Raw genomic sequence first — 25,194 nt, 5'->3', positions numbered from 1 at the left:
TCCAGTTTAAGACATCTTTATTCCTCTGCATGTTACACTCAAGTGTTTAAGAAAATACAGGATCCCTTTTGACATTCATACATTTTTACAGGGGAAAAATAGGTTTCTCTACGAGGGTGGTTATTAAGCTTCGGGCATTCCCAGGCCAAACCTCTCCATTCCTGAGCATGACAGTGCCCAGGGCCCAGGCCTGCGAGCAGAGCTCAACTGTTGTCTCCTGAAGCCATATATCAGTGCCCAGCACTTCCAGTTCCAAATGCCCATAGCTCCTACACAGGGTACCGCAGAGGAAGAGCTGGGGACAGGAGCGATCAGACTGCGCGCACGGATACCTAAGGGACCCACGTTAGTGTGTGACTATCTGTAACAGGGATACAGGTTAGTCCTGTTGGCTAGAAACCTAGAGGAGATATAAATAAGGGTTCCCCACACTCGTGCATGGTCACAAACAGCCACTGGACACCAGGCGCACGCTGCCTCACGGACAGGAGGACAGCGAGCAGAGCTACTGCGAAGCTCAAGGCAAGAAACCCACAGGCATTATGAACAGAGCACTGCCCACATGCTGCCCCTCTGCCCGGGGCAGTGCTGCTGCGGAGGCGGCAAGCAGCAGCTGTGGCTGCACAGGGCACTGTTTGTGCCGCAGCCACACCAAAAGCTCCTAACAGCAGCACCCAGGCGTCACAGTTCTGGGCTGCAGCAGTGTGCAAGATACCCGGGTCTAAATGTCACTACAGAAAGCAGGTTGAACAAAGCAGCTGCTGCACTAAGAGCTCTAGGACCCCAGGCGCAGTGCTGCCCCAAGCGTTAGCTGCAGGCCAGCAGGGAGGGACGGGCTCGCAGGCGAGGCGCTGGGCAGCGAGCCGCTGCCTCCCGGGGCAGCGCTGCAGCACATTGGCACAAGCAGCAGAAACAAAACAGATGTTACAAAAGCTTCTTCCAAGCACCAACAGACTCCACTTGGTCACTGCAGGGAGAGATGCACATGGAAAATAAGTGATGCTCTAAGGCAAAGGCCTTTCGCTTTGGGACCTTGGGACACCAGCGCAGCTAAACACACCCCACCTGGTTGCCGAGTCCCTCTGGGCTCTGCCCTTCCTGCTGGACAAGTGCCTCCTGCTCAAGCGCTGGGAGCAAACCAAGCACCAGCACCCAGCCCGCTCTGCCCAGCGCTGCCCTCCCTGGAGCACCAGGCCCCAGGGCACCCCAGTGACACTCCTACAGGGCCGGTGAACACTGTCCAAACCTTAGGCCTCGCGCAAAGGAGGATAAGGTATGAGCTGTACTGGAAAGGAACAGGGAGAAAGTGTCAACAAGAGACGTCTTTGATCCAAGTGGTTCAAACTCGAGTCCGAGGCGAGGGGTGGTTAGCTGGTACCAGGGGAGATTTCTGGGAACTCCTTATAGATCTCCAGGATGATCAGTTTGTCCATCTGGCACTGCTGCTCCTCCTCCTCCTCCCCCAGGATGCGCTGCAGGATGCCCTGCAGGTCAGAGAGGCGGTGCTGGTGCTGCAGATACGGCGTGGAGCGGATGATGGCGTGCATCAGAGACAGATACTCCATCCTCAGCTGCCAAGTGGGAGGGGAGAAAAAACAGGGCACAATGAAAGATTCAAAATGAGATAAACAAGCGTGCCAGCCTCCATTACAGCATGAGCACAGGAGCAGCTGCTGCTGCATGACCAGCCAGAGAGAACTCCAAAGGCACTGCTTTTCTGGAGGACACATCATTAGCTATGAAGAACTGTGCTTTTCCCTCAGCACCTCAATAATGCTCTTGATCCACTCTCAAACATAGACTCATTCCCTGCCTCTAGCACTAATAAAACACAGGAGATCCCTCCTTCTTCTGCTACTCACAGAGGGGCCCTTTTCCCAAAGGTCTCTGAACAGAAGGGCATAGACCACCAGAACCTGGCAGACCTTCCTTCAACCACACCTTCCTACTGCCATATGCCAGGCAGGACAAATCCTGCCTTCCTGAGACCGTGAGACAGATTTGAGCTCTCAAAAATGTTCTGCCCACCCTGGGACTCCACCCCCGCCTGCACCATCAAGCCCCACAGGTGAGGAGAAACACCACTGCTTTGGGACCATGCTTCCCCTCTCGGTGCCCATGGCTTTGTGTGAGCACCTTGTCTCCAGGGGAGAGATCAGCAATCTGCCGCACCAAGATGTCGATCAGGACCATCATGTCTGTGTGGTAGAAGATGCTGGCTGTGTCCTTGCTGGCAAAGATGTCCTGCAGGAACTTCAGCACTGAGTGCGGCGGCTGAGGCTGATGCTTGAAGATACAAACTGGATCATCTGGGGGTGGCAGAGAGATCGCGTTAAGCCACACGCTCCCTGCTGCCCACCTCCTCCACCTTCAGTGCCAACCCCTGCGTTGTTCCCCTCAGGTTCTGGGGAGGGGGCTGCCCCCGCCTCAGCCCATTGCTCCCTGCCCATGGCTAGCTTTCGTGTGCCAGCAGACCCTAGTGCCTTGCATGAAGCCGCGTAATCAGGATGGCAGCTCTGCAGGGCACCAAGCTGAGACCAAACTCATTAGTATTAGCATTAATCATTGTTTATGTTTCACCTAACATCCCAGGTGAAAGCTCATTAGCACATTACCTCCCAGTGCCTCCCCTCCTTGCTCAACAGCCACCGCTCATTTTCTCCCTACTTTATTAAGTCTGGTCCAATGACCTCTCTGAAAAGCCCACCAGAGCCTGCATCAGAAACAAGCTTTCACCATGGAGACCAGGCTAGGACTGTTCTGGAAGCAATAGAGGAAACACCTCCAAGTTTAAATTACCCACCGTACCCTGTTTTCTATCAAAACATGGCCCTGCAGACCACAGAAAGGGCTGTGGGGAACTGCAGGAGGTCAGCACAAGAGAAGCATTTTTGTTTGGTTGTGGTCCTCCTACTCCGCAAAGTAAGGCAATCCTTTTAGGGAATCTCGTATGGAAAAAGCTAAACAAAGGCTTTTGGACAGGGCCAGACAGAGAAGCACTGAAATGCAGGCTGCCCTCAAGCTGGTATAGCGTGGAAACTGATTTGCGACCCCAAAGAGAACTGAAGCCTGAGTAAGACGAGCAAGCATCACAGAGGGAGTTATTTACCAGCAAATCAACAAAACAAATCTCAAGCAGCAAAGCCCCTGTGCTCCAGAAGGTATTAGAAAGCACAATAGTGGCATGCAGCGCAGGCAGCAATACCTGGCACTGCTCCACCTGCAGTGATCTCCAGCTTTCTAACAATCTGCTGTGCACAAGCTCTATGCTTACAGCAGGTTTCGCTCCAGGCCTGGAGCAGGCAAAAAGCTAACCCTCTGCTGGCGAGTCTGAAATGGGAAGCTTCACTCTGAGCAGCACATCAGCCTGAGCCAACAGCTTCTCAGCTGCCTGCAGCCCCAGCACCCCCAGCTCTTACCAAGCACCATTCCCAGGAGCTGCACCCCCTGCCAGGCAGGTGACGGTGCCGCACTCACCTCCCCTGTTCAGCAGCAGCAGCAGCTTCTCTGTGAAAGTCTTGACATTGGAGTGCTTGCTTATTGTTGTCATGATCACGCTGTGTTCTGGAACTAGGGAAGAAACCTGCTCAGCACATCCCTTTGTTTGCTGAAGACAACAGTAACAAAACAAAAAAGGAAAGCAGCGGGGCTCCTACTTCACAGCATTGCTCTGGGGAACTGTGGGGTTCCATCAGGGCTAGGAAAGGTTTCAGGGTTTCACCCCTGCGGGCACTCAAGGCCAGGCTGGATGGGGCCCTAGGCAACTGATCTTGTGGTTGGCAACCCTGTCCATGGCAGGGGTTGGAACCGGGAGATCTTTAAGATCCCCTCCAACCTAAGCCTTTCTAGGATTCTATGAACATAACATGTTTCAGCAGAGTTTTTGAACCGACTCTGTACAACTGCAGTGCAGGACAAACGAATCTCGCAGGCACAGAAATAACAAGTCAATCCACCGATAAGCAACCTGAGCATCATTTAACAGGTTCTTAGCATCAGAGAACAAATCACTGCTCTCAGCTACACCGCAGGTAGGCAATGATCCCCCAGAAACACACTGCCTGTCACGCATTATTGCCCAATTACTGCATCCAGGAACTCTATGGGTAACTGTGCAAAAATGTAATGAATGAAAGCAGCGGAGACTATACTTAATCAGCCTCTGTGCAATCAACTTCCACATGAAATTAGAAACTTTCACACGAACTTTAATGAAGTACAACTCATAATAAGTAAATTACTGGACACGTCCTGCTGGTTTATCCTTCCCGTTCTCCACAAAGCCACAGATAAGGTCATGAAGCAGAACAGCAGTAAATAATTAAATACAATTGGAGCAACAGGAGATTCTGCAAACTCACTTGGGGTTAACAAATGGCAGGACTTGGCACTACTCCCCAGTTTTCCAACAAGCTTTGAAGCTTGGTCTTGGGGAGCAGAAGCTTTGTCTATTGAGGAGCTCAGCAGAGGAGGGAGGACTGACAGTGAGGGAAAGCAGGAGAGAGTGCAGCTCAGGCTAAGGATAATAATCTCAACTCCAACGTGTGAGCATTGAGTAGGGTTCAAGAAGTGCAGCTGGGTAACCAGAAGGTTTGTAAAGACCTTCATAACGCGAAAAAATTTCTTTCTGGACGGATACCAAGAAATGCCCATAGAAGCATGTTCTCTTCCAAAATAGCTGTGCCTACAAGTTAGCCATACACATGTCCTGCGGCCCAACGGTTGCTTTCGTCCAGCCAGCTTGCAAGTATAGAGAGAAATCCACTAGACTTCATGGCTGCTGTGCTCCAGAGGGTCAGCTGGTTGGACACGGGCACTCAGGCTGATTTTCCCTCTAGTTTTGTACAGTACTTAAAGAGATACAAGCCCTCATAGAAACACAGTGTAGTGCCAGAGGCTGAGGGAGCTGCACAGGTTATCACAGCCCCATCAAGTCCCAGTGAGATTCTGCATCCCCTCACTGCTCCAGATCACTGATCTCCTGCCAAGGCAGACCAGCGCCAAACCAACCTGGAATGTGGAGATTGAAGGCCAGAAGGACATTGATGAATAAGTCAGGGAGTTGGTCGGTGGTGTCTGAGGGCAGCCCGTCTTCAATCACATCCAGCAAGAACTGCACAAACTGAGAGTTGAGGTGTTCTGCAGAAGGATAAAGATGGCACTTACATCATCGGGAAAGTAAACCAAGCAACAAGGGACCACGTGAGCCACTTCTCCGTGCTTTTAGGCTCAATGCCACTACTAGAGTGCCAGTGTTAGCCACCAGGAAATTAACAAATGGCTTTGTGCAAGAGACAAATGACTCAGAGAATTACCCACAGTTCAGACAAATGCTGAATGTTCATTTCCCACTGGCATTTTTTAAAATTTGAGTACACAGAATGCCAAATTCCACTTTAGCTGCTGTTCCAGCACCACTGCCACCAATGAAGGCTTCAGGTAGGAAGAGATTTGTATTCTTGACCACTGGTCTAATCCATCTATTTAAAAAAAAAAAGAGTAATCATCCAGATCATTAGTAATAACTCATTTTTCAATTTAGCTATTAGGAAAGCTCGGGAGCTCATGCAAATAAGTCCACCTGCTGGAAATAATTGCCAGGGTTATACGAGGAGAGAAAAGCAGAAGATGTGGAGACTCGCTCCTCAGTCCCTGCTGCACCAGCTTAAACGTTGTCCGTGGTTACTGAAGTGTTAAGGTGAAGCTGCTGAGGAGATAATTATAAAAATCTTCACTGCATTTCTAGGAAAACTGAACCCAGAGCTTCCCAAGAATTGGGAACACAACACAGCTGGGGAAGAAGCATGCAGAGAGCACTTTCTAGGTGAAGGCTGAAATGAAAGAAAGGGTAAAACAGGCAGATCTTGAGCAATGTCTGCAATTCCCACTTGACTGCAATACTCTTAAGCATCTCCACTCTCAGGAAGAGCTTGAAATTCACGGGGCTGTGCCACTTTGTTACAAGGGAGAGGCCATGTTATGCAGCTGAAGGATTTACTAGACATTCATGGAGGGACCAGGAGTCAGCACCAGACAGAATGTGTCTGAGACAAATAAGAGGTGAGTGCTGTAGTGCAGGGCACCAGGAAAACAAAATGTTTGGACAAGTATGCTGCTGAGCCACAGTGCTGGGCAAACTGCTTCTTCTGCTGCATGGCATCAGTCCTCTCCTGCTCCAAGCCAGATCTGTGCTGCTCTTTCTGAAAACCTGGCATGTCAGCTCAGTGTTTCCAGCAGGGGGACTCCAGTGGTGAAAAGGAGACTCGAGTCTCGCCTTGCTGACATTGAGCTTGCCCCAAGCTGTCCCCACAAAAGCTCCATCCCCAGGTGTCCCACCACCAGCTCTGACATACGCACAGGCTGCTCTTACCATAATGATGGTATGGAAGGGGCTCCCCCATGGAGAATATCATTGCCAGCACCAGGGCAGAGTAGCACATCTTTTGGTGATCTGCAAGAGAAACCCAGAGGTCCTGCCACCGATTCTTCTCAGGGTGTGGTGCACCATCCCCCAGCTGGTAAGACACATATTTAATTCAGACATTTCACGCTGATTGCACTGCTCTCTGTTCCTGTATTCACTGAACTGTAAGGGTGTTTTCCCCTGTTTAAGCACACGCCTTCTGCACCATGCATTCCTAAATTAATTTAAAAATAATCACAACAAAATTCTCAATTCTTTTTCCCTCCGCTTAAGAGGACGTGGGCAAACTCCACGTGAATAATTAAAAACCTCCCCTGCACAGTCCCAGGACGCGGCCCGTAGTTATGTAATTACTGAACCCAGAAAAAGCATCCATCTGGCCACCTTGAAGTGCCGCCTGTTCCAACCACCACCACCCCCGGAGCGCCGTGCTGCTCGTTACCACCTCTGCTCTGCTCCACTTCTGCTACCTCAGCTCTGCCTGGAGGGATGGAAAGTCTCTGGGGAGACCAGATCCCTGCTCACGGCTCCGGCTGTGCCTCTGCCCACTGCCCAGGCCACACACATCTCCACCACCAGCACATCCCGCAGCCCGCCGGTCCAACGCCGTTTGTGCTGGCAGCAGCTCCAAGTGAATATTCCACAGCCGGTGCCTTCCCTGAATGTTAATTAACGGATACACCTCAGCAGATATTTGCAGGGAAACAGAAGTCACAGAATCTGATCCGTGTGATAATAAAATGCAGCCTTCATCCAGAGCAGTGAGGCTGAAGAAAAAGGTCCCTTCCATGTATGACGCTTCTCTGGTTCCAGTCCCACCTCCAACCCAGAAGGACCTCTCTGTGCACAAAATCAACCCATTTCTAAGCACCAGGGAGCTCCATTTGATTTTGACCACTCAGGCCGGTGCCTTCACCATTCCTAATGCTCCTGGAGTTGGCCACAGGACTTGCAGCAATTGGCAGCTTGCAGATTTACTCTTAGCACAAGAGAAGAAATGCTAGAGAATCATTTCAGCCCAATAACCTCCATCCGCAGAGGCTCTACAAACAAAGAGCACGCAGACCTTGTCAGAGCTCCACAAGACGCCCAAGCTTTGAAATAGCAAACACTTCAGTGAAAACGTATCATTTGGGGCTCAGCTAGAGATACTACGCATTAACAAGATTAGGAGTTTGTATGAGCTGCCTAGAGAATGTGGCAGCAAAGGAAAGCTGGAAACTGCTGTCTCCTCCTGTTAAACAGAGAGGGAGGACACTGAGTAACTTAAATCTAATTTGTTCGTATCTAAGGAGCTCACAGCTACAAGGTGTCAGCAATGGCAAAGTTCACTGTAATAGAAAAAGGATCTGACAGCAGCAATGGGCACCTGCACAGCTAGAGCTGACAGGAAGAGGTGCTCCCAGGCACCACCACCCAGCCGCTGTGGGCATGTTCCATGTCTGGCCGTGCTGTTTTCCTGACTGTTCAAGACCTCTTCACTTTTTCATCCAAGGTGGCTGGAGCTGGTTATCCCAGGCAGGGTGCTGCAGCAGGTAGATACGGGAGCTGCTCTTCCCGTGTTCTTTACAAGGCTTTCACAAACAAAACTTTTCTCTCATTGCATGAGAACCATTGAAACGATCTGAGAACCAGAAGCCAGTGCTGAACACACGGTTATAGCAAACATAGAGGAAGAGATTAATTAGACATGGGATGGGGGAGGAGGGTGTTTCCACATGTCCCTGCCCAATCTGCCATGAACCGATGTCCATTCGTGGCAGCTGACTGCAGGCTCCACTGCTACGGATGCAGGATGCGAGGTTGCTGAGAACAGTTGGAAAGCTGAACTTTGAGCAGATCTGGATTAACCTGGTGCACTCACTCAGCACAGACTGCAAGTGTTTGGAGTGCTCTTGCTGTGATGAGGCTCAGCCAAGGCTGCATTCCCTAACGTGTTCACATCATCCTGAAGAACAGAGTCATTGCCAGACAAAGCGTGGCATTTTTTCTCCTTCCAGAGCAGCACCGGTGGCAGCAAGTGAATAAATAGCATTCAGACAGCTCTCCTGAAGCAGTGGGACTTAGGTGACATCAGACTGGTAAGTGTCACTCAAGTGGCCATGAAGGACAGAAGAGATGTGGCTGTTTGCTCACCAGACCACGTTCCCTAAGCACTGGCAGGAGGGCTGCTATTCTGTCTGACAGGGATTTCTCAGAGGCCACCAAAGACCTTGCTTTCCACCTCCAAACACAGCGGGGCAAAGCCAGGGCAGCAGGAGCAGACACAGCTGTCTACAACTCAAGTAAAGAGAGCCTGGCAGCTGACTTGCACGTACGCTGAGCTGCAACAGGGGAGAAAGTCACAATTACAGAGTGGATTATCCCCGTCTGTTTTCTTTGGAATTGTTCTGGCTAATTCTGCCTCGCTGTGCCTTATTATAAGCTCTTCTAATGCTGATAGATGTGCAGGCCAGCCGCATCAGAGAGAAGTGGCCATCCAGAAGCAATAAGACCCAAGCATCTGGCAGCAGAACTGGCCAGCAGCCAACATGCCTGCCTCAGCCCCAGGGTAAAGCTCCTTCTCATCAAAGGCACCCAGCATCCAGGCACAGAGCTTTGGCCTTGGCTGTTCCTCAGCAACGAGCCAGGAGGGATCCTGCAGAGCTGTGCAGCCAGTTCAGCAGTCCCCAGTGGCTTCGTGCTGGCACCGATTGCTCTGGCTCCTGCCATCCACTGAAGGGATTAGCTAGTGCATGGCAAGTCACGGATCAGCTGCTATTCCCCAGTTCCTAGTACCAAAATAAGCTCAAGTCGTTCCAGTGCTGAAGGTCGTGTTTTCATGCAAGGCACTGCTTGCCATGTGGCAGCGGGACATGAAGCAATAAGCACCAGGATGGCAGGAGGGAACCACTGATGCCCTAAGTGACCTCTGAAGGACAGACACGTCTGGGTCAAGGATGGTTACCTCTCTGTAGCCCCGCTGTGAAGGCCAGGAGGACTGCACACTGCACAGATGGAATGCCTGCAAGTGCCTGCCACAGTCTTAGCATGAGGAAGGCAGCACGGCATCAGGACATGACTTTGGGAAGCTCCTGTGAGCAGAGGAAGAGCAGCCTTTAACCCTTAAACTGTACTGCCTGAGTGTTACAGCACAGAGGGCAGAAAGCATCTCACTTGAAAAAAAAAATAAGGAAAGAAGGGACATCACACAGCTGCAGGTTGGGAGTCCAGGGGATGCAGCTGAGCCACTTTCCACCCACTTCTGCTGGGCTGCTTTTGGGTCCCCAAAGGAGAGTCTAACACTTGCTGGGTGATGGTCTGATTCAGCAGAAATGCCACGTGCAGATCAGCAAAGATGTGCAGAAGTCTCCTACACCAGAGCTCGATGCTCCAAAGCCAGAGTTAGCTGTGCTGCCTGGGATGACGCAGCCCCTGGAAAGTGTCCAGGACAGCAAAGCAGTGACCAGGTGGGGCATGGCAAGTGGCTCTGAGAACCCAGCATCAGCCCACCCTGCCTGCATGAGGGCAGCTTGCAGAACAGAGCAGAAGACAGAAACCAGCTTCAGCGTGGCACAGAAAACCTTCACCTGGAGACAATCTTTATGAATTAGTGACAGATGCATAACTAAGTTTATTTTTGGCAGCACAAAAATCAGGAATAATGTTGTCAGAGATGCACAGTCATAGTTCTGTAACCAAGTATTATTTGCTTCTCAAGCAGAAAAGCCTCAGCCTAGAGAAGAGGCTTCTCACGCATACCCAGGAAAAAACACCAACAGTGTGACAGGCTCACTGCATATAATTGATACGCTGCGGTAACACAAAGAGAAAGCTAAGCCAACATAGGCATAACGATCTCAGTCCCTTTCCATGCTAACCCAATGTGCATTGTGCTGCCCTCAGTGCTTTTCAGCCACCCCCCACTTATGAAATGCCCATGCTGTAAAGCAAAGGTGACACGAAGCCTCCTGGAGCAGGCTTGGCTCCCAACCCACACCCCTATCCAGGCACCATATTAGCCCCATTGCTCCTGTCCACAGCACAGATGTTCAATGCAGGCTGCAGCAGCATGCTGGGGACAGGGACATTTATTATGCACGTCCACGGTGGTCTTCTTGGGCGTTTACTTGGCTCACAAGCAATGGATGTGACAGTCCCTGTTCTGAGCAGAAATATCCTACAGTCTCATCACCAAACTGCACTTCTCCATGCTCCACAACACCCACAGCAAACCAGCATTAGACAGACTGCAATCAGGGGACAGGCAGCAAGACTCCAAACATTCACATTCTGACTTGATCCAAATGGTCACTCAGCAGCTACTTGGAAAGAAGATATTGAACACATCAAGCCCAAAGGGAAGGAAGGATGTTCCTGTTAACAGCAGGGACAGGTCATCCTAACACAGGGAGTAGGACCACAAAGTAGGAGGAACGTGACAGCACAGCCTGGGTATGGAAGGCAAAGAGCTAGGGAAAGCAGGGCTGTGGCAGCTCTGCAACTTAGCTAACAGCACGACCACCCCTCTTGGTACACAGGCAGAGAGGAGGTAATTTCCTTTGCAAAACACATCTCAACTGTCACCAAGACACACCTCCAAGACCTGGTATAGAACGCACAGAAAAATTGCCAATGAGGGGCTGCAGAGATCTGTAGGTGCCTCCTGTCAGCATCATGAAGCTAACTGGAGCAGCTCAAGGTGTGCTCTAAGACCTCTCCAAGCAACGACACAGATCACTAGTGGCACGTTCAAGAAGTGGAGGGCTTTGCACCATTGGGCTGAAACATCCTCTCCCATGCATTCTCCATTTATAGCTGTAATAACCCGAGTAACTGTAAAAACAGGCATCCACGTCCCCAGAGCACACAGAGCAGTCAAGCAGTGACAGGCCACTACGGCTGCTGTAATCCATCTCATGGGAAGACGTCCTCAGCAAACCGAGGGCAGCGGCCCCAGCTCACCTTGCGTGTGAGTCTGCATGTCCCGCGCCAGCTCCATCGGCAGCACAGAGTTTACAAGCGTGGAGATGATGGCAGCATCCAGGTTGCACATGGCTCCAAAGCACTTCAGCAGCAGCAGCCTCAGCGGCACCCTGTGTTCCTGCAAAACCAGTTCATTACATCAAATGATGTCCCAGATGAGGGCTCACTCTAAGGTGAGACACGTACCTGGTAGAAGCTCCCGCTGCTGGGAACGCTGCAGACCCTCAAAGAGTAACAGTAACCCCAACAGCTCTACTGCCCTTTCAACAGTGTCACAGGAGTCCTTTCGAGATGACATTCAGAGCTGGGCTGGTGCAGGCTGTGGCCTGCCGCCCACTGCTCTCAGATACACACAGTGCCCAGCCCTGAGCTCTGGGTTCAGACACAGAAGTGAAAGCTGAATGCAACGAGGCTTGTTGTGCCGTAGCTGGGGACTCAGGGACAGGATGGGGGAAAGCCTCCGACCCCCAGAGCATCCTACAACAGCCAGGTCCAGGAAGAAGCAGAGCAAAGCAACACTGCATAAGCACTGAAGGCAAAACTTCCACTTCTTCCTCTGAATACTAATTTTCTTCCTGACTCCCAAGGCTTCTACTCACAGCCTACTTTCCCAAGCAGAGCTATTTACTAATGCACAGGAGTGCATCAATTAAAAGAGGAGCAGTCCCAGCCTGTCAGCTTACCCAAGGCATCCTCAGAAGTTCTTCCTCTACATATTATAGATGCTGATTCTGCTCCTCAGTGGAGCTATCAAAAGCAGCAAGCTTTCCCCTTCACACTGCTAGCTACTGCTTCAGAGTCTGCAGCATTCTCTGCTCTTCCATACAGCTTGTATGCAGAACGTGGCATTTCCCAGCTCTCAAACGGGGCAAGCTACAACTCCATTGCGTTCACAGAACTGCCCTACCCAGGGGGAACATCTAACACATATTCATCACGTAAACTTGCTCTTTTGCACCATCAGGGAAACCTCAAAAAGAAGAGAAATGCAACTCATGCTGCCACCTTACCATCTGATAATATGCCACGAGGGACAGGATGGATTCAAATTCATTCTTCTTGCACATTTTCTTGCAAACTTCTGGGTCTGCATCTGTCTGGAAGCAGGAATGGGCAGGTCAGCCCAGTGTTAGAGGATAGCAGTGAGGTGGTTGCTGCAGAGAGCTCTGGGGAGGCCAGCTGCCTGTTGGCTTCAGCAGCCCCACCCCAACCATCTTTCAAAGAAACTGAAGCCAGAACATAAACAGCTCAGGAACTGCCACAGTGGAGATTTCTGCACCAGAACTCTGCCTTACAGACATGCCTACAGCATGTCTTAGGCTGAAAGCATTGAAAAACCCAGGACCTGAGCAGTATCTCAATGAGAGCATCTTTACAGCTGTTCCAGTGTTCCCACACTGAGAAGTATTGTACCTGCCCCCAGACTCCCACCAAATCAGGAGGAAATGGCTGCACCAATCCCCCCCTGCCTTGCCCTGCAGGCCTCACAGCAAGAAGGGAGGTCACGTGCTGAGTTACAGAGCCAAGGGCATTCGCTACACAAAAAATAAATCTGTTCTGCTTATGTTAGAACTGGTGAAGAGTACCAAACAGGTGCTACAACAAAGATGGTGATGGCATCCGTAGCAGAGACCATGTCACTGCACCAGGGGACAGCTCCCATGCCATCGTGTTCCTTGTACAGACAGACTTGTACATGCTAGAGAGTGCTGGGACAGCATTTCCCACTGCCACAGTGTACCTCTCATACATACAAATATGCTGAGATGTCTTATACCTGCTCAGAAGTAAGGTTTTCTATTCTCCTGTAATAGGGAAATGTCACAACCACCGTAAATAAGAGTTCTGTAATTCCTTAGGAGCTTCCTAAGGTGGAGCAGAAGGATCACATAGGCTTCCCACAACCATTAAGGGATACACATGAAACCTCCACTCTCTGAAACAGCAAGTCTGATGGCAACGCAAGGACACAGGCAGCCAGAAAACAGGAACTTCACCAGTGCTGGACTGCTGTGCTGTGCCTACAGCGAGAGCAGCTGGCTCACCAGGATGCGAAGCAGCTCCTCCAGGTAACAGCAGATAACGTTCTCGTCCTCATAGAGCGCCCAGCTGCGCTGCTGAGCATCGTCCTTGTGCCGGGCCAGGTCTGCGAAGATCACCTCCAACCGCTGCTCGTCGTGACAGATCTGTCCTGAGGGCAGCCCCGAGCTCAGGTCCTGCAGGACAGCAGAACAGTGGTTACTGGGGTCCTGGCAGCTGGCTGTTGTTCCATGCGGTCTTTGACTGAGGACTGCAGCTGACCTCATTCAGTCAAGAGCTGGCAGCGAAGACACAGCCATTATTTCAGCTTTCATACTTGTTGGGCCTCTACTCCCCCTCCTTTCCTTGCACTGCTAGTGCAGTGAATGAATCAAATTGGACTCCTGCCCTCAAAAATAGGTGCCAGGACTGGTGCACGGTCAAAGTCTTTAAATCCAAGCTGTCACCACCCTGCTGGAGCTCTGGCCGGCTTCTGAGGATGCTAAAGAACCCAAGAAGCCTCACTCAAACAAGCTGCACCCCATTTTGCTTACTGCTTGCCATTACCTAAGGCCAAGCCAGCCAAGCCAAGGCTCCCAAAGCCATGGGAACTTGTACCCGAGTCTTTTCTGGATCACAGAATTGTAGCCACTGACACAGGGCAGCACAACCAGGGCACGAGCAGCACGGCCATGCTGTGACCGCCAAGCCAAGGGGCACACAGCCTTCTGCACATCGGGAGCCCTGCAGCCTTCCGGGGAGAACAGCTCTGAGTTTATTAACTGCAACGTTTAATCTGCTTTATTAGAGCCAGGATTGCTGGTAATTTGCTTTGTGGTATTTGGGGTGTGAACTAATTAAGACCTTGATTCAGTGGTTCAATTATATAATTAAAGAAGCGTTCTTGTCGGGGCTGCTCATTACATAACGTTTGCCGAGCAGATAACGAAGGAAGGAAGGAGCAGTTTGGTTTTAACAGCAGACCCTGCCTGAGTGATGCCATGGGAAGCGGCAAGGGGAGAGCTGCAAGGCTGGGGCTCGGACGGCATGAGGGCTGCTCCTCCGGCAATTAGCATGCAAAGGGTCCGTCAAAGCACTGATGCATTCCTCCTCCTTCTGCACTCGCATTTCTTCCAGTATCTTGCTAAGGGGTACAGCCAAATGAGTCAGTCCTGAGAGTGCACACTGCTGGCTGCCATTATCCCGGGCAAGAGAGGGGACAAAGGCTCCCTCAGAGGAAAGACAAACTCCAGAGAAGCATTTGTGGCTCGTTAAAGCCATTCTTTCTTTAAGCACAGCCAAACTCAAGAACAGAGTGGAAGAGAGGGTGTGATGCTGCCCCAGCAGAAGGCCCTTCTCTCCCTCCTCAAAGCCTACTTCTAGGCAGGCACCTGGCAGATGAGGAGCAGTGTAAATAAAAAGGAAATGGCACAGCGCTTCCACCTTCAGAGTGCACTGGGAATAAGAGCAAGGTAATGGATTCTGAGATTGATTCAGTAAACCAGTGATTTGACTTCAAATTAAGACTGGAACGGGAGCAGGAAGGACATAACTAATTAAAGACTGCAGTACAAGAGGTTGAAATAGGTATGACATCTGCTGTAACCAGAGCAAAGTTTTAATCAAGGGCGATATCTCACTTGTGGGGGGGGAAAAAAAAAGAAAGAAAGAAAAAACAACCTTGAAAAAATGTGCAGAAGAAGCACCAACCACGTATTTGCATGGATTGGGGTGCAGGGGGATTTCAGAAGTTACAAATTAAAGACAAAATGCCCTTGACCTAGAACAGACGACTCAGCAACAATTCTGCGTGGGAACCCCTGAGACGATGGAATGGTTTGGTATAATGAACAACACACAGTCTGCAATAATAACCTGTACCACTACACGATGCTCACAAAGCCAGCCACTTGCAACGACACGCAGCAGCCCCTGGAACTGGCAGAGCTGGTCTCTTAACACCAGAAGGAACACAAGAACCTGGTGCCAGGGGAGGTGCTATCTGCAGCGTGACAAAATGACTTCCGTGGAATTACGCTTACTGTATCCTGAGAACAGGTGCTAAAGATAAAAATAATATCTGACCCTTGTCCAAGATCCTAATAACAGAGAACGGAACTCCTCCAAAATGAGTCAGAGCCAGAACATTTGCTTGAAACAGCTACAAATTTTTGCTGAATGTAGATCGCACACTGACACCGCATTGTTACTGAAGAGGGAAGCAATTAACCACTGGGTCATGGCCACAAACTGAGCATTGGTGATTGCTCATAGGACACTATTCAGTGAGACATTTAACTAGATTATGATTCCATCTAAAATTTGAATGCTGTAGTTTTCATATTCAAATGCCTCTGAACGGTGCGTTACAAAATTGCCGTTAGCGGTGGAACTCAATCTCAGATGTCGATATGAAGTGCACACCTCGGGGCTGTATTTAACAAGTGGGAGCTGAAATTTATTCTCTTTCCAACTAAGGCAGAGGGCCACCCAGCTGCACTTTGCTATTTTAACAACCGCTGCAGGAAGCATTCCGTTATTTCCCCCCTTGTGTGCCTATAACAGAGGAAGGAGGAACACGTGATCATTTGGTGCAAGGTTTAGGACGAGGTCAAGATAATCCTCCTCCTTCAGTGGATGAAAAAAGCAATCTTTCCTCTTTGGTGGTTGTAAAGAAAAAGAAGCAAAAGGAGCTGAGGAGTGTGCTGTAGAATAACTGAAGAACGCCCTGTGGAAAACCAGTTCTCTTCGTTTTGACGAAGGACCAAGCCAGGCAATGGAGGCTTTGGGTGCTCCACAGGCAAGAGAGAAAAAACGCCTGCAGATGTATAGTCTGCATCAGCATGCCGAATCTACGCTGAGTATGTGCAGCACAGTAGAAGAAAGTTTATACAATGCTTTACTTTATAAAGTGCTTTTATTAAATGGCACATATTGCTACGGCTCCATTTTCTGCAGCTTCTGTTTGCAGCACTCACAACAGAAAACACCTCTTGAAAAAATCGCTATTGATTTCTTTCTGATTTTACACCACCACAACGGCTCTCCACGAGCTTTCACAACCCACAACCCAATGCCACGTGTCAGGGAAAAAAGAAGCAAAGAGAGTAAAAGCCTGCTGATTTGTTGCAGTCCCAATCCATCTTTTTGCCACAGCCAAGAGCTCGAACAGTTCCTTTTCCCCTTTGTGCTTCTGCACAGGTACAGCTAATTCACTCTACACACTCAGCATGTCTGCTCTAGGTTTTTCCCAGTTTCTTTGATGGCAATCTCCTTGCCCTTTTATTTATTTTTTAAACTCCCTCTTGAGTTGTTTAATGCCTCTTTGCATCCCTTACTAGATGATCTTAGCAGTCTTTCCAACCCTAATGGCTATGAGGTACGGTGGTGATGGGTTGATGACTGCACTAGATGCTTAGCAGTCTTTCCAACCGTAATGATTCTATGCTTCTATGGATTAACAACAATCCTGAGCCCTCGGGCTCCCCAGCTAGTTGTTTACCCCCAGCCATCACCTTCCCTTTGGCATCTTCCTGCACTTCCCATTCCAAACATCAGGAAGGAACTTGTGTTGTGCTCACTGCACTACCCCGGCCCTTGGCAGCAGCCAGCCAGCACAGCCCTGCGTGCGTTACCTTACTCTCCACTACAGAGATGAGGATCTGCTCCATGATGCCGCTGGTTGCCGGGACCAAGGTCTGGATGTGGCCGATGACCACGCCGATGGCCACGCGCGACAGCTCGTAGCTGAGGTGGGTGTTCCTGCGGACCAGCTCGATCAGCTCGGCACCTATGGTCTTGGGGACGGACGCCACCAGCCCACTGGGTTCTGGTGGCACCGGCTCCACCGCGGCCGCCTTCTTATCTTCGAGACAGAGAGAACTGAACGCATCCAGGTTTGTGGGGGCTGCTGGGGCGGCTTTCTTGCCCTGCAGAGTCTTCTCCCCATCTGCAGCATGGGACCTTGGGGCCCCCACTTCGGATGGCGGTGCTGGGGCAGCCCGCTTGGCCTGGGGAGATTTGCCAGCCCCGTCCTTTGGGGAAGACGTGTAGCGGGAGTGGGCCACAGAGCCGGTGTCCAGGTTGCGTGTGATGGTGGTGTGCACGCTGCGGCTGGGGACGGGTGGGGGTGTAGTGGCAGGGCTGGAGGCGGCCGTGGGCAGAGCGGCGTCTGAGGCGGAGGAAGGGGTGTACAGGGTGTCCAGGGACGTCGTGCTCACGGAGGAGGCACTGGAAGCTGACCCAGGGATAATTTCAACGGCATCTGAAAGGGAACAATTAAAATGCCTTAGCAACAGCATCAAAGGGAAAAAAGAACAAACAAATTGCTACAGCGCAGTCCATTAAAAGGCTCATTGTGCATGCACCAGAGCAGCTTAACTCCTCTTCCTGCCTCACTTATCTCAAAGCAAAATTGTACCGAGTTCCCTCCGGAGCATTCCCACACAATCACCTCTTTAGAAGGGGGAAAACTGCTCTATTGAGATGAATATCCTTCAAAGGGCTTAGTGTTTCACACCGGGGACTGGAGGGAGGAAGAAACAGGACTAAGGGACAGAACAAGCCTTTTCCCCATGGCACAGCAAGGGCCTTTTTCCTGCACTCAGGATATGAGCCATCCCTTTGAACACCGGTGCCTGCAGGATGCGTGCTGGCACGGGCAGCTGTCAGCATCTCCCTCCTGCACAGACCTCTCCCTGTGGCACTGAGTGCACACCGCAGCCAGCACAGAGAGCAGGGAAATATTTGGCTGACATGCATTTGTAGTCCCTCCCTCTCAGCACTCCTGAGCATTTGCTCACAACCCCACAGCCCCACTGGCACGTGCTGCTATCACAAGCCACCACATTTTCTGCTCTACTTCTACACACTTCTCCAGCATTGCCTCACTCTAGCTGTTTGAACTTCCTAGAAAAAAATCCACTACAGCCAACCAAAGACACATGAAGACTTTTCTTTCCCAGCATCCAGTCTAATATATACTTGCACCAAACTTTGCCCAGCAGCTTCTAGGGGCAGAAATGTAACTGAGCCCTTCCCTAACTGTGAAAATCGACATCTACTTGGGCAGACGTTGGGATGTCTTCACCTAGAACTTGGAGCGAACAGCTGATGGTGGCTCTGGTGGAGCACACATGACAGGGAGCTCAGCTCTCAGGGAAGGCAGCTTCACTCTGCCCAAGTATTCCTGCAGCCTTGCAGGGTCTGGTTTGGGTTTGTTGGTAGGTTTTTTGTTTGTTTTTGATACAACTACTTGTCCCCACGAAGCTCCCCTTGCCTTTGGGCCACGCGTCCTTCCCTGACACCAAGTGAGTGACCGGCAGGACAGCCACACAGAGCACCTATCATGTGTCTCCCACTGTGCAATCCGTCCTGCAGCTCCCCAACTCCTTGCTGCCCCCAGGCCGTTTCTGGAGTCCACTGGGAGGAGGGCTCCATCTCACAGCAAGCACGAGCTGTGCAGAAAGGCCCCCTCCCTCCCACAGGGGTTCAGCATCTCTCTTTTTCCTTCCTCCTCACCACATTTCATTAAATCAAGAGAATGAGTTCAAGTGAACTGGCCTTTGTGAATTCCCACTGCCACAGTGAAAATGGCTCAGTACCATTCAGGGAGCTGGTGCCAGCAGCAGGTTTCCATCACCTACGAACAACTCAACAAATCCACCCTACTTCTCACAGGGGAACACAGGTGAGCTTGACATAGGCCACGTGTCATCAGCCACATATCCATCATGGCACAGGAGAGCAGGTGGGCAGGCTGGCAGCAAGTCAGCAGCATGACTGCTTGTTTCCCCTCCAGCCCCAATGTGCTGAGAATGGAGAAGCTCCTGCACTGGCCCCGTGGTGCTGCCCTGCTCAGAGGCTCTGTAGGCACACACACACAGCTGTGCCCTTGGCATTACTTCTGCTTCATATAGAGACCAACTGATTTTGTGGAAACCTCATTTGACCACTGTACAAAGAAAGTGCATGATGGAGTGGGAACCCAAAGCAGATCTGAGCCTGTCCCAGAAGCACTGCCAGTGAGCTCCCCCTGGTGAAGCAGTGCACTTAGCACAGCCCCAATAAAGTCCCCTGCCTGTCTGGGAGAGCTCCACAGTGCTACGGAAGAAACAGCCCCACCGCTCCTGCATTGGCCAAGTGAGCCAGGCCAGCAGGCAGCAAGCCTGCGCTGCGTTCCCAGGCAGGAGGATGCCAGCCATACCTGGACGGCTGTGCCAGGCTGCCAGGGCCCTTGCAGTGGCAGGACCACAAAGGTTTCTCACCCATGACCACGCAGGTTGCCCTTACTTTTAAGGGACGCAGCCATCTGTGTGTTCTTGCGTTTCTCGGGAGGAGGGGGAGTGATGGGAGCGGCACGTCGGGGCTGCGGCGGGATCTGCAAGGAGAGGTTGCACAGCAATCAGTGGAGGCAGGCAATAAAGACATTCTGTTATGAAACCACCTTCCTTGCGTGCGTAAATCTGCCCTTACATCTCTCTCATCGTTCTGGGAAGTTTTCTCAGGAGGACGGATTATTAATAGGCAGCTTCCTAGAAGAACAAAGCAGGACTCACACCCGCTCCATCCCCTCCCTGTGACAGGAGGAGCAGCCCTTGTTTAATTGCTGCGTTCAGCAGCACACAGCACATGTCGTGTAGACCTGTCAAGCATTTACTCCTCCTTTCTTCCCCGCGCAATCCCACACACTCACTATGGCTTTACATTACTCTCAATAGCTCCACAGAGGCTGCAAACAGAGCGCGTATTTAGGCACTCTTCTGGAGAGATCCATTACATCAGCCACAAATACCCTTGCAGAAAGACAAAGCCAAGGACTGGCAATGTGTAAATGCCTTTTCCACACTCTCATCGCTATTCCTGCTCATGCAGGAGGGAGAAAATAGGGTAGACCCTCTGTGCAATTCCACACGACCTATAGCAAAACCCACAGGAGGACTAAGGAGCACGCTGCATCAATATCCCATCGCAATGGGTCAGGAGACAAGGTTCTGGGTCTCATGGGACTGCTGTTTCAGCAGCTGGCTGCCCGCAACATGCCTCTGTTTTTATGGAGTACTACAGTTGCAGCCTGCAACAAAACCACTCGGCTCTGAATGGGAAGGGGAAGGAGGTGATGGCTGAACGTCCCCGACAGCCCAGGCTGGCACCAGCTGGACTCTGCTACAGAGGCATTTGGACCATGACACGGTGATGATTTTCTAGGTTTCTCTAGCCCTGGAAGAGTTTTCCTGTGAGCTGGGCAGAGAGAGCAGTGCAGCACAGCCCAGGTGCGCAAGGCAGCACTGCCCGTCCTGCAGCAAGAGATGGTGACAGGGTCCTGAGAAGTGTCTACTTTGAATAGCTCCAGAACAATGGGAAGGAAAAGTGTACTTAGTGTCACACAGCAGGTCCCTCCTTTCCAAGAGCCTTTAGCCCCGAGTACAATGACATACTGCTGCAAACACCCAGGCTAAGCCCTGCTGTTATTGTCAATCCATCTCCCGCCCTTATCTGCGGGAATGCTACGTGATATGTGCATCCAGAACTGGCTGGAATCCACAAAGTAGGTGCCTGCCCTTTAAAAATGACCCACACTGGTCCAAAAAGAGCCCGCACAGCTGAGAGCACCAAAGCAGATGAGGAGGGACCAAACAGTGCAGAGCTGGAGGGTCACTCCAACACGCGGCGCACTCAGCTGTGCTAAAGGCGAAGCAGCAGATAACAACTCGAGTCGGGGCTGCTTGGCATGGCACAGCCACAATTACAGCAGCAGCAGGATTTAGCAGGCAGGCGTGGAGTTCAAAGCAGTGGTGTGACATTATTTGGAGGCTGCTAGGGCTGGGACATTTTGGAGTATTTCCAGGGCTTCATTCTCCTTTCCAAATTTACCACGCGAGTTTAACACAACTATTACAGATTCATGTGTAAATTAATAGATGCAGAACTAATGTTAGTGCAGAGCCCTGCATAGCCTCACGCAGGCAGCCCTCCAGCCCTGTGCAGACAGCCCCAGAAGCCATGGGAGGAATGCGAAGCATCAAGTGCATTTTGCCACCAGCCATCGGGGTGAAAGATGACTATCCCTTCTCTGGTCCCATGCTCCAGAGCGGGTTTGAGCAGCAGATGGGCAGCATCAAAACCCCAAGGGAAGGAGGAGAGAATGGAGGAAGCATCTTCCATCCTGTGCTGCTGTGGGGAAGGAGCAGAGACTCAGCATGGTGCCACCTCCATGCATTTCAGCCAGTTCAGCCTCCAGGGAACAAAGCTACCAAGAGGAAATTTGCACTTCAAATTCTGTTCGTGTTTTCTATATGCAAACATAAAATGCATCCAGTGGAAAGCAAGTCCTGACTTCTGCTTTTCTGCAGTTGCTGAGAAAATGTAATTTTCAGCAGGTCTCTCAGACAGCTGCACAACTAGACATAGTGGAAGAAAGCAGTGATGTTTCCTCCATTTCCTATTTCCAAAGCATACAGGAACCCCCTCTGCTGAGCAGCTATAACCTCAACAAGCGCTTTCAGCACAGGGCAAAGCTTTGGAATCTTCTTGGCTGCCTCCTTGGTGCCATCAGACAGAAACAGCTCTGTTACCCAGAGAGTCCATCCTGCTCCTTTTTGGCAAGCAACCAAAGCACAGACCAGACAGAGATGGGAAATCAGTGTGGTGAATGGGCCTTCAGGTGCTCCATTTCCTGAGCTTATAATGTAGAGCCTTGAGAATGGAGCTGGTTTGGTTGCCCAGAGAAGAAAACTAATACTAAGAAAAATGGAGTTTGTAGGGATTGCTGCATCCCACATGAGCCAGAGCTACCTTTCCACTCCGGGTACTTGCAATTCTTTACGTGCAAAAGCAGCCTCATCTGCTGCAGTGACAGCATATCAGTGCCTTATAAGCACTGCCTATCTCAGATAATCACGTGGAGATGAAGACAAACTACAGTGTACATGCTCATCTATAGGAGAAAAAAAATCTCTGTGCTCAGTCCTGCTTAGCCTTTACCCCTAAAACACAGCTGTACCCACATGGCATAATCGGCCACATCACTCTCCCTGAACAACTGCTGCATCCGTCCTTGTCCTTGGCCACTTTGCTGAAGCCTCGCCGACGCCATGCAGTAACCTTGGAATTGTATAATGCTTATGGCAGTTTGCTTTTTTACATATAAATCATACTCCCCGCATCCTACCTTCAATTTATCATGACAAGCAGCATTCAGACAAAGCAGGGTCTTTGTTTCTTCGTGATTTAAGCAGTAAACATTGGCACCCACAGCAGATAAACACTTAAGAACCAAAGATATCGCTGTGCAGATTTAACGAGGGGAAAACAAAGCAGTGCTGAGTACGCGGAGGAAGCTCTGCGGCTCACATCAGTGTTATTTTGCAAAGAGTTCTCTGGGGAGCTCACAACTCTTTTAGAAAGTCCTCAGGAAACAGGCACTCAATCTAGAGCAGAGCTTGCACTATAAGGTCTTGGACCCTCAAGGATCCCAGAAGTGATTACAAGAGTAAAAGACAGAGGGACAGTGCCGGGCTTCATGGGCAGAGCACGGGATCAGCTTACTGCACCCAGGGACACGCTGCAACAGCCCCAGGCAAGCAACACAACACTTGGTCTGAGACTTCACCCACAAAGGCATCTTATTCAACAAGCCAAGCAGCATTATCCCACTGAAGGAGGAATTTAAAGGCACCCAGCTGCCGTTACCTGATAGGGGCCCTCATCCTCCTCCTCGAACTCTGTGTTTGGGAGACTGTGGTGCCGCTCGTACCCCGTCCGGCACACGCCGTTGGGCTGCCGTGCTGCATCCAGGTGGTGGTCGCTGGAGGACTGCGTCATAACCATCCCCTGCGGGGTGGGAGAGTGACTCTTGCGGGACACGGTCTCCTTCCGGTGATGGATCAGTTTTCTGAAAAGGAACGATGACTTCAGGAACAGCAAAGCTGAAGGAAGGGGGTGACATGATATATTGCTCTGGGGTTACGTATACCGGAATGGGTTATATTACTCCGAACGCTGATGCCAGTTTCATTAACAACTAAGGAAGCACTTCGAGGGGAGGAAGGAAGAGGCTTTGCGAGAAGCCCATGATTTATTCATTGCTTCATGGGAGAAAAATGTCTCTTCCTCAAGGGAGAGCCACATATTGCATTGCAAGCTCCAGAAATTGCCTGCACTTTAGAATCACTGTTCAGCTGAGATTAAACCAGCATGCCTCAGTGCAGGGGGCGAGGTGTCAGAGGAGGAAAAAAAATAAAATTCTCCTCACAAGCAATTATTTGAGAACGGTTTAAGGGCCCTGTGCCACAAAGCCAACCACCACTGCAGTTCCTGGCCGGCAGAGAGGAGAAAACAGACAGAGAGGTTCTGGATTTCTCCTCTAAGCCTATAGCCTCTTCTTCCTTTATACGCAGAGAGTGGCAGGACCGAAGCACCACCATACTCAACATGGGGGAACGGAGCCCCAGCAGCTATCAGCAAAAGCACTGGAAAGCACAGCACTTTGCAGCACAGGGAATCACATTGGTGACGGCCAACTCCACCCCAGGAACAGCCCATGCCCTCCTGTCACACCTCCCACTCCCCGCCAGCACCGCGGCACTCACTGCAGGACATCCCTCTGCTCCAGGTTGTATTTCCCTCCGTTCTTCATGGCGGCATTGTGCACAGCCTCGATGGCGCGGTCGATGGACTGGAGGACCACATCCTGCTCCAGCACCTGAGAGATGCAACATCCCACCTGTTAGCCTGCTGCTTCAGCTGGGACTTGAACTTGTGCACTGTCAGAGCTTACAGCAGGAGGGACGGCAGTGCAGCCCAGCTCCCGCTGCTCTCAACGCCCTGCCCCAGGGCAGGCACGCAGCCACAAACATCACAGCCCTGAAATCTGGTGCCCTTCAGAGTCGCCTTGCTCTGCGCTTGCATTTTTGCTTGTTTTCTTCCTGATGCTTGTTTTGCAACTTGGTGGCTTTTCCAAATCCCCACACCCAAACTGTCATAGCAACACTTAATCCTCTGCCAGCCAGCTCAGCTGAGATACACGCCAGCCTTCAAACAAGAAATACCCAACACATGGCAGGAAGCTGGGAAGAGCTGTGGTGAAGGGGCATGGGAAGAAGCAGCTTTCCACACCTGGGACCCCTGCAATCTCATCAAGGATGCACCTAAATCAGCCTTTGGGGGATGCAGAGCAGCAGAATGAAGCCCCTCCCTGTCAGGGCCAGGAGTGCTGCCCTCCAGCACCGGCATGTTCTGATAACCTGCAATGCATTATTTATTCCCCGATTAATTACTAACCCAAATGTGAATTAACAGCAACTGCAGACGGTGGGAAAGAAATGCACACAAGGTGGGGATGGGAGCCCTCTGCAATGCTCAGCTTTGAGCGTGAAAAATCTAGGAGGTATTTTGGTTGGTTTGTTTTCCTAAGAAAGACAGACTAAAAAAAGAGAAAGCAACAGGGGAAAACTTCAGAAAATAAAAGCAAGTCTGTTAAAATACCTGCACCAAATTCACAAAGGTATCAGATCAAGGCCAAACCCAGCACTCAGAATGCAGCTGTATGATTTCATTGGAAGGGAAGGCCACATTCCTACAACCACAAAACAGCTTGGGTTGGAAAGGACCTGAAAGCTCATCCAGCTCCAGCCCCCACCAGCCCCCCCCACCCCAGGCTGGTTGCTCCCCACCAGCTCAGGCTGCCCAGGGCTCCATCCAGCCTGCCCTTGAGCACCTCCAGGGATGGGGCACCCACAGCTCTGTAGTAAGGATGTTATTCCACCTTTCACACTGCCATCCCCACG

The 25,194-nt window shown here is 51.0% G+C and overlaps 1 protein-coding gene across 1 annotated transcript in view; it reads right to left on the bottom strand.

Moving 5' to 3' along the window:
* Positions 1-25,194, bottom strand: part of NCKIPSD (NCK interacting protein with SH3 domain) — a 35,090-nt gene continuing 9,896 nt past the window's right edge. The window contains exons 2-13 of the mRNA XM_021409472.1: positions 23,998-24,110; positions 23,099-23,300; positions 19,700-19,787; positions 17,044-17,672; positions 13,435-13,605; positions 12,400-12,486; positions 11,369-11,507; positions 6,371-6,451; positions 5,011-5,139; positions 3,478-3,570; positions 2,137-2,309; positions 1-1,571 (exon numbers count right to left, since the gene is read on the bottom strand). Coding sequence (XP_021265147.1) covers positions 1,368-1,571; positions 2,137-2,309; positions 3,478-3,570; positions 5,011-5,139; positions 6,371-6,451; positions 11,369-11,507; positions 12,400-12,486; positions 13,435-13,605; positions 17,044-17,672; positions 19,700-19,787; positions 23,099-23,300; positions 23,998-24,110 — 2,109 coding nt within the window. The 3' untranslated portion in view covers positions 1-1,367. The remainder of the gene's footprint in view (positions 1,572-2,136; positions 2,310-3,477; positions 3,571-5,010; positions 5,140-6,370; positions 6,452-11,368; positions 11,508-12,399; positions 12,487-13,434; positions 13,606-17,043; positions 17,673-19,699; positions 19,788-23,098; positions 23,301-23,997; positions 24,111-25,194) is intronic.

The sequence above is a fragment of the Numida meleagris genome, chromosome 11, assembly GCF_002078875.1.
Source record: "Numida meleagris isolate 19003 breed g44 Domestic line chromosome 11, NumMel1.0, whole genome shotgun sequence".
Lineage (NCBI taxonomy): Eukaryota > Metazoa > Chordata > Aves > Galliformes > Numididae > Numida > Numida meleagris.
Note: the sequence above shows the minus strand (reverse complement) of the source record. Positions and strands in the feature narration are given on the sequence as shown.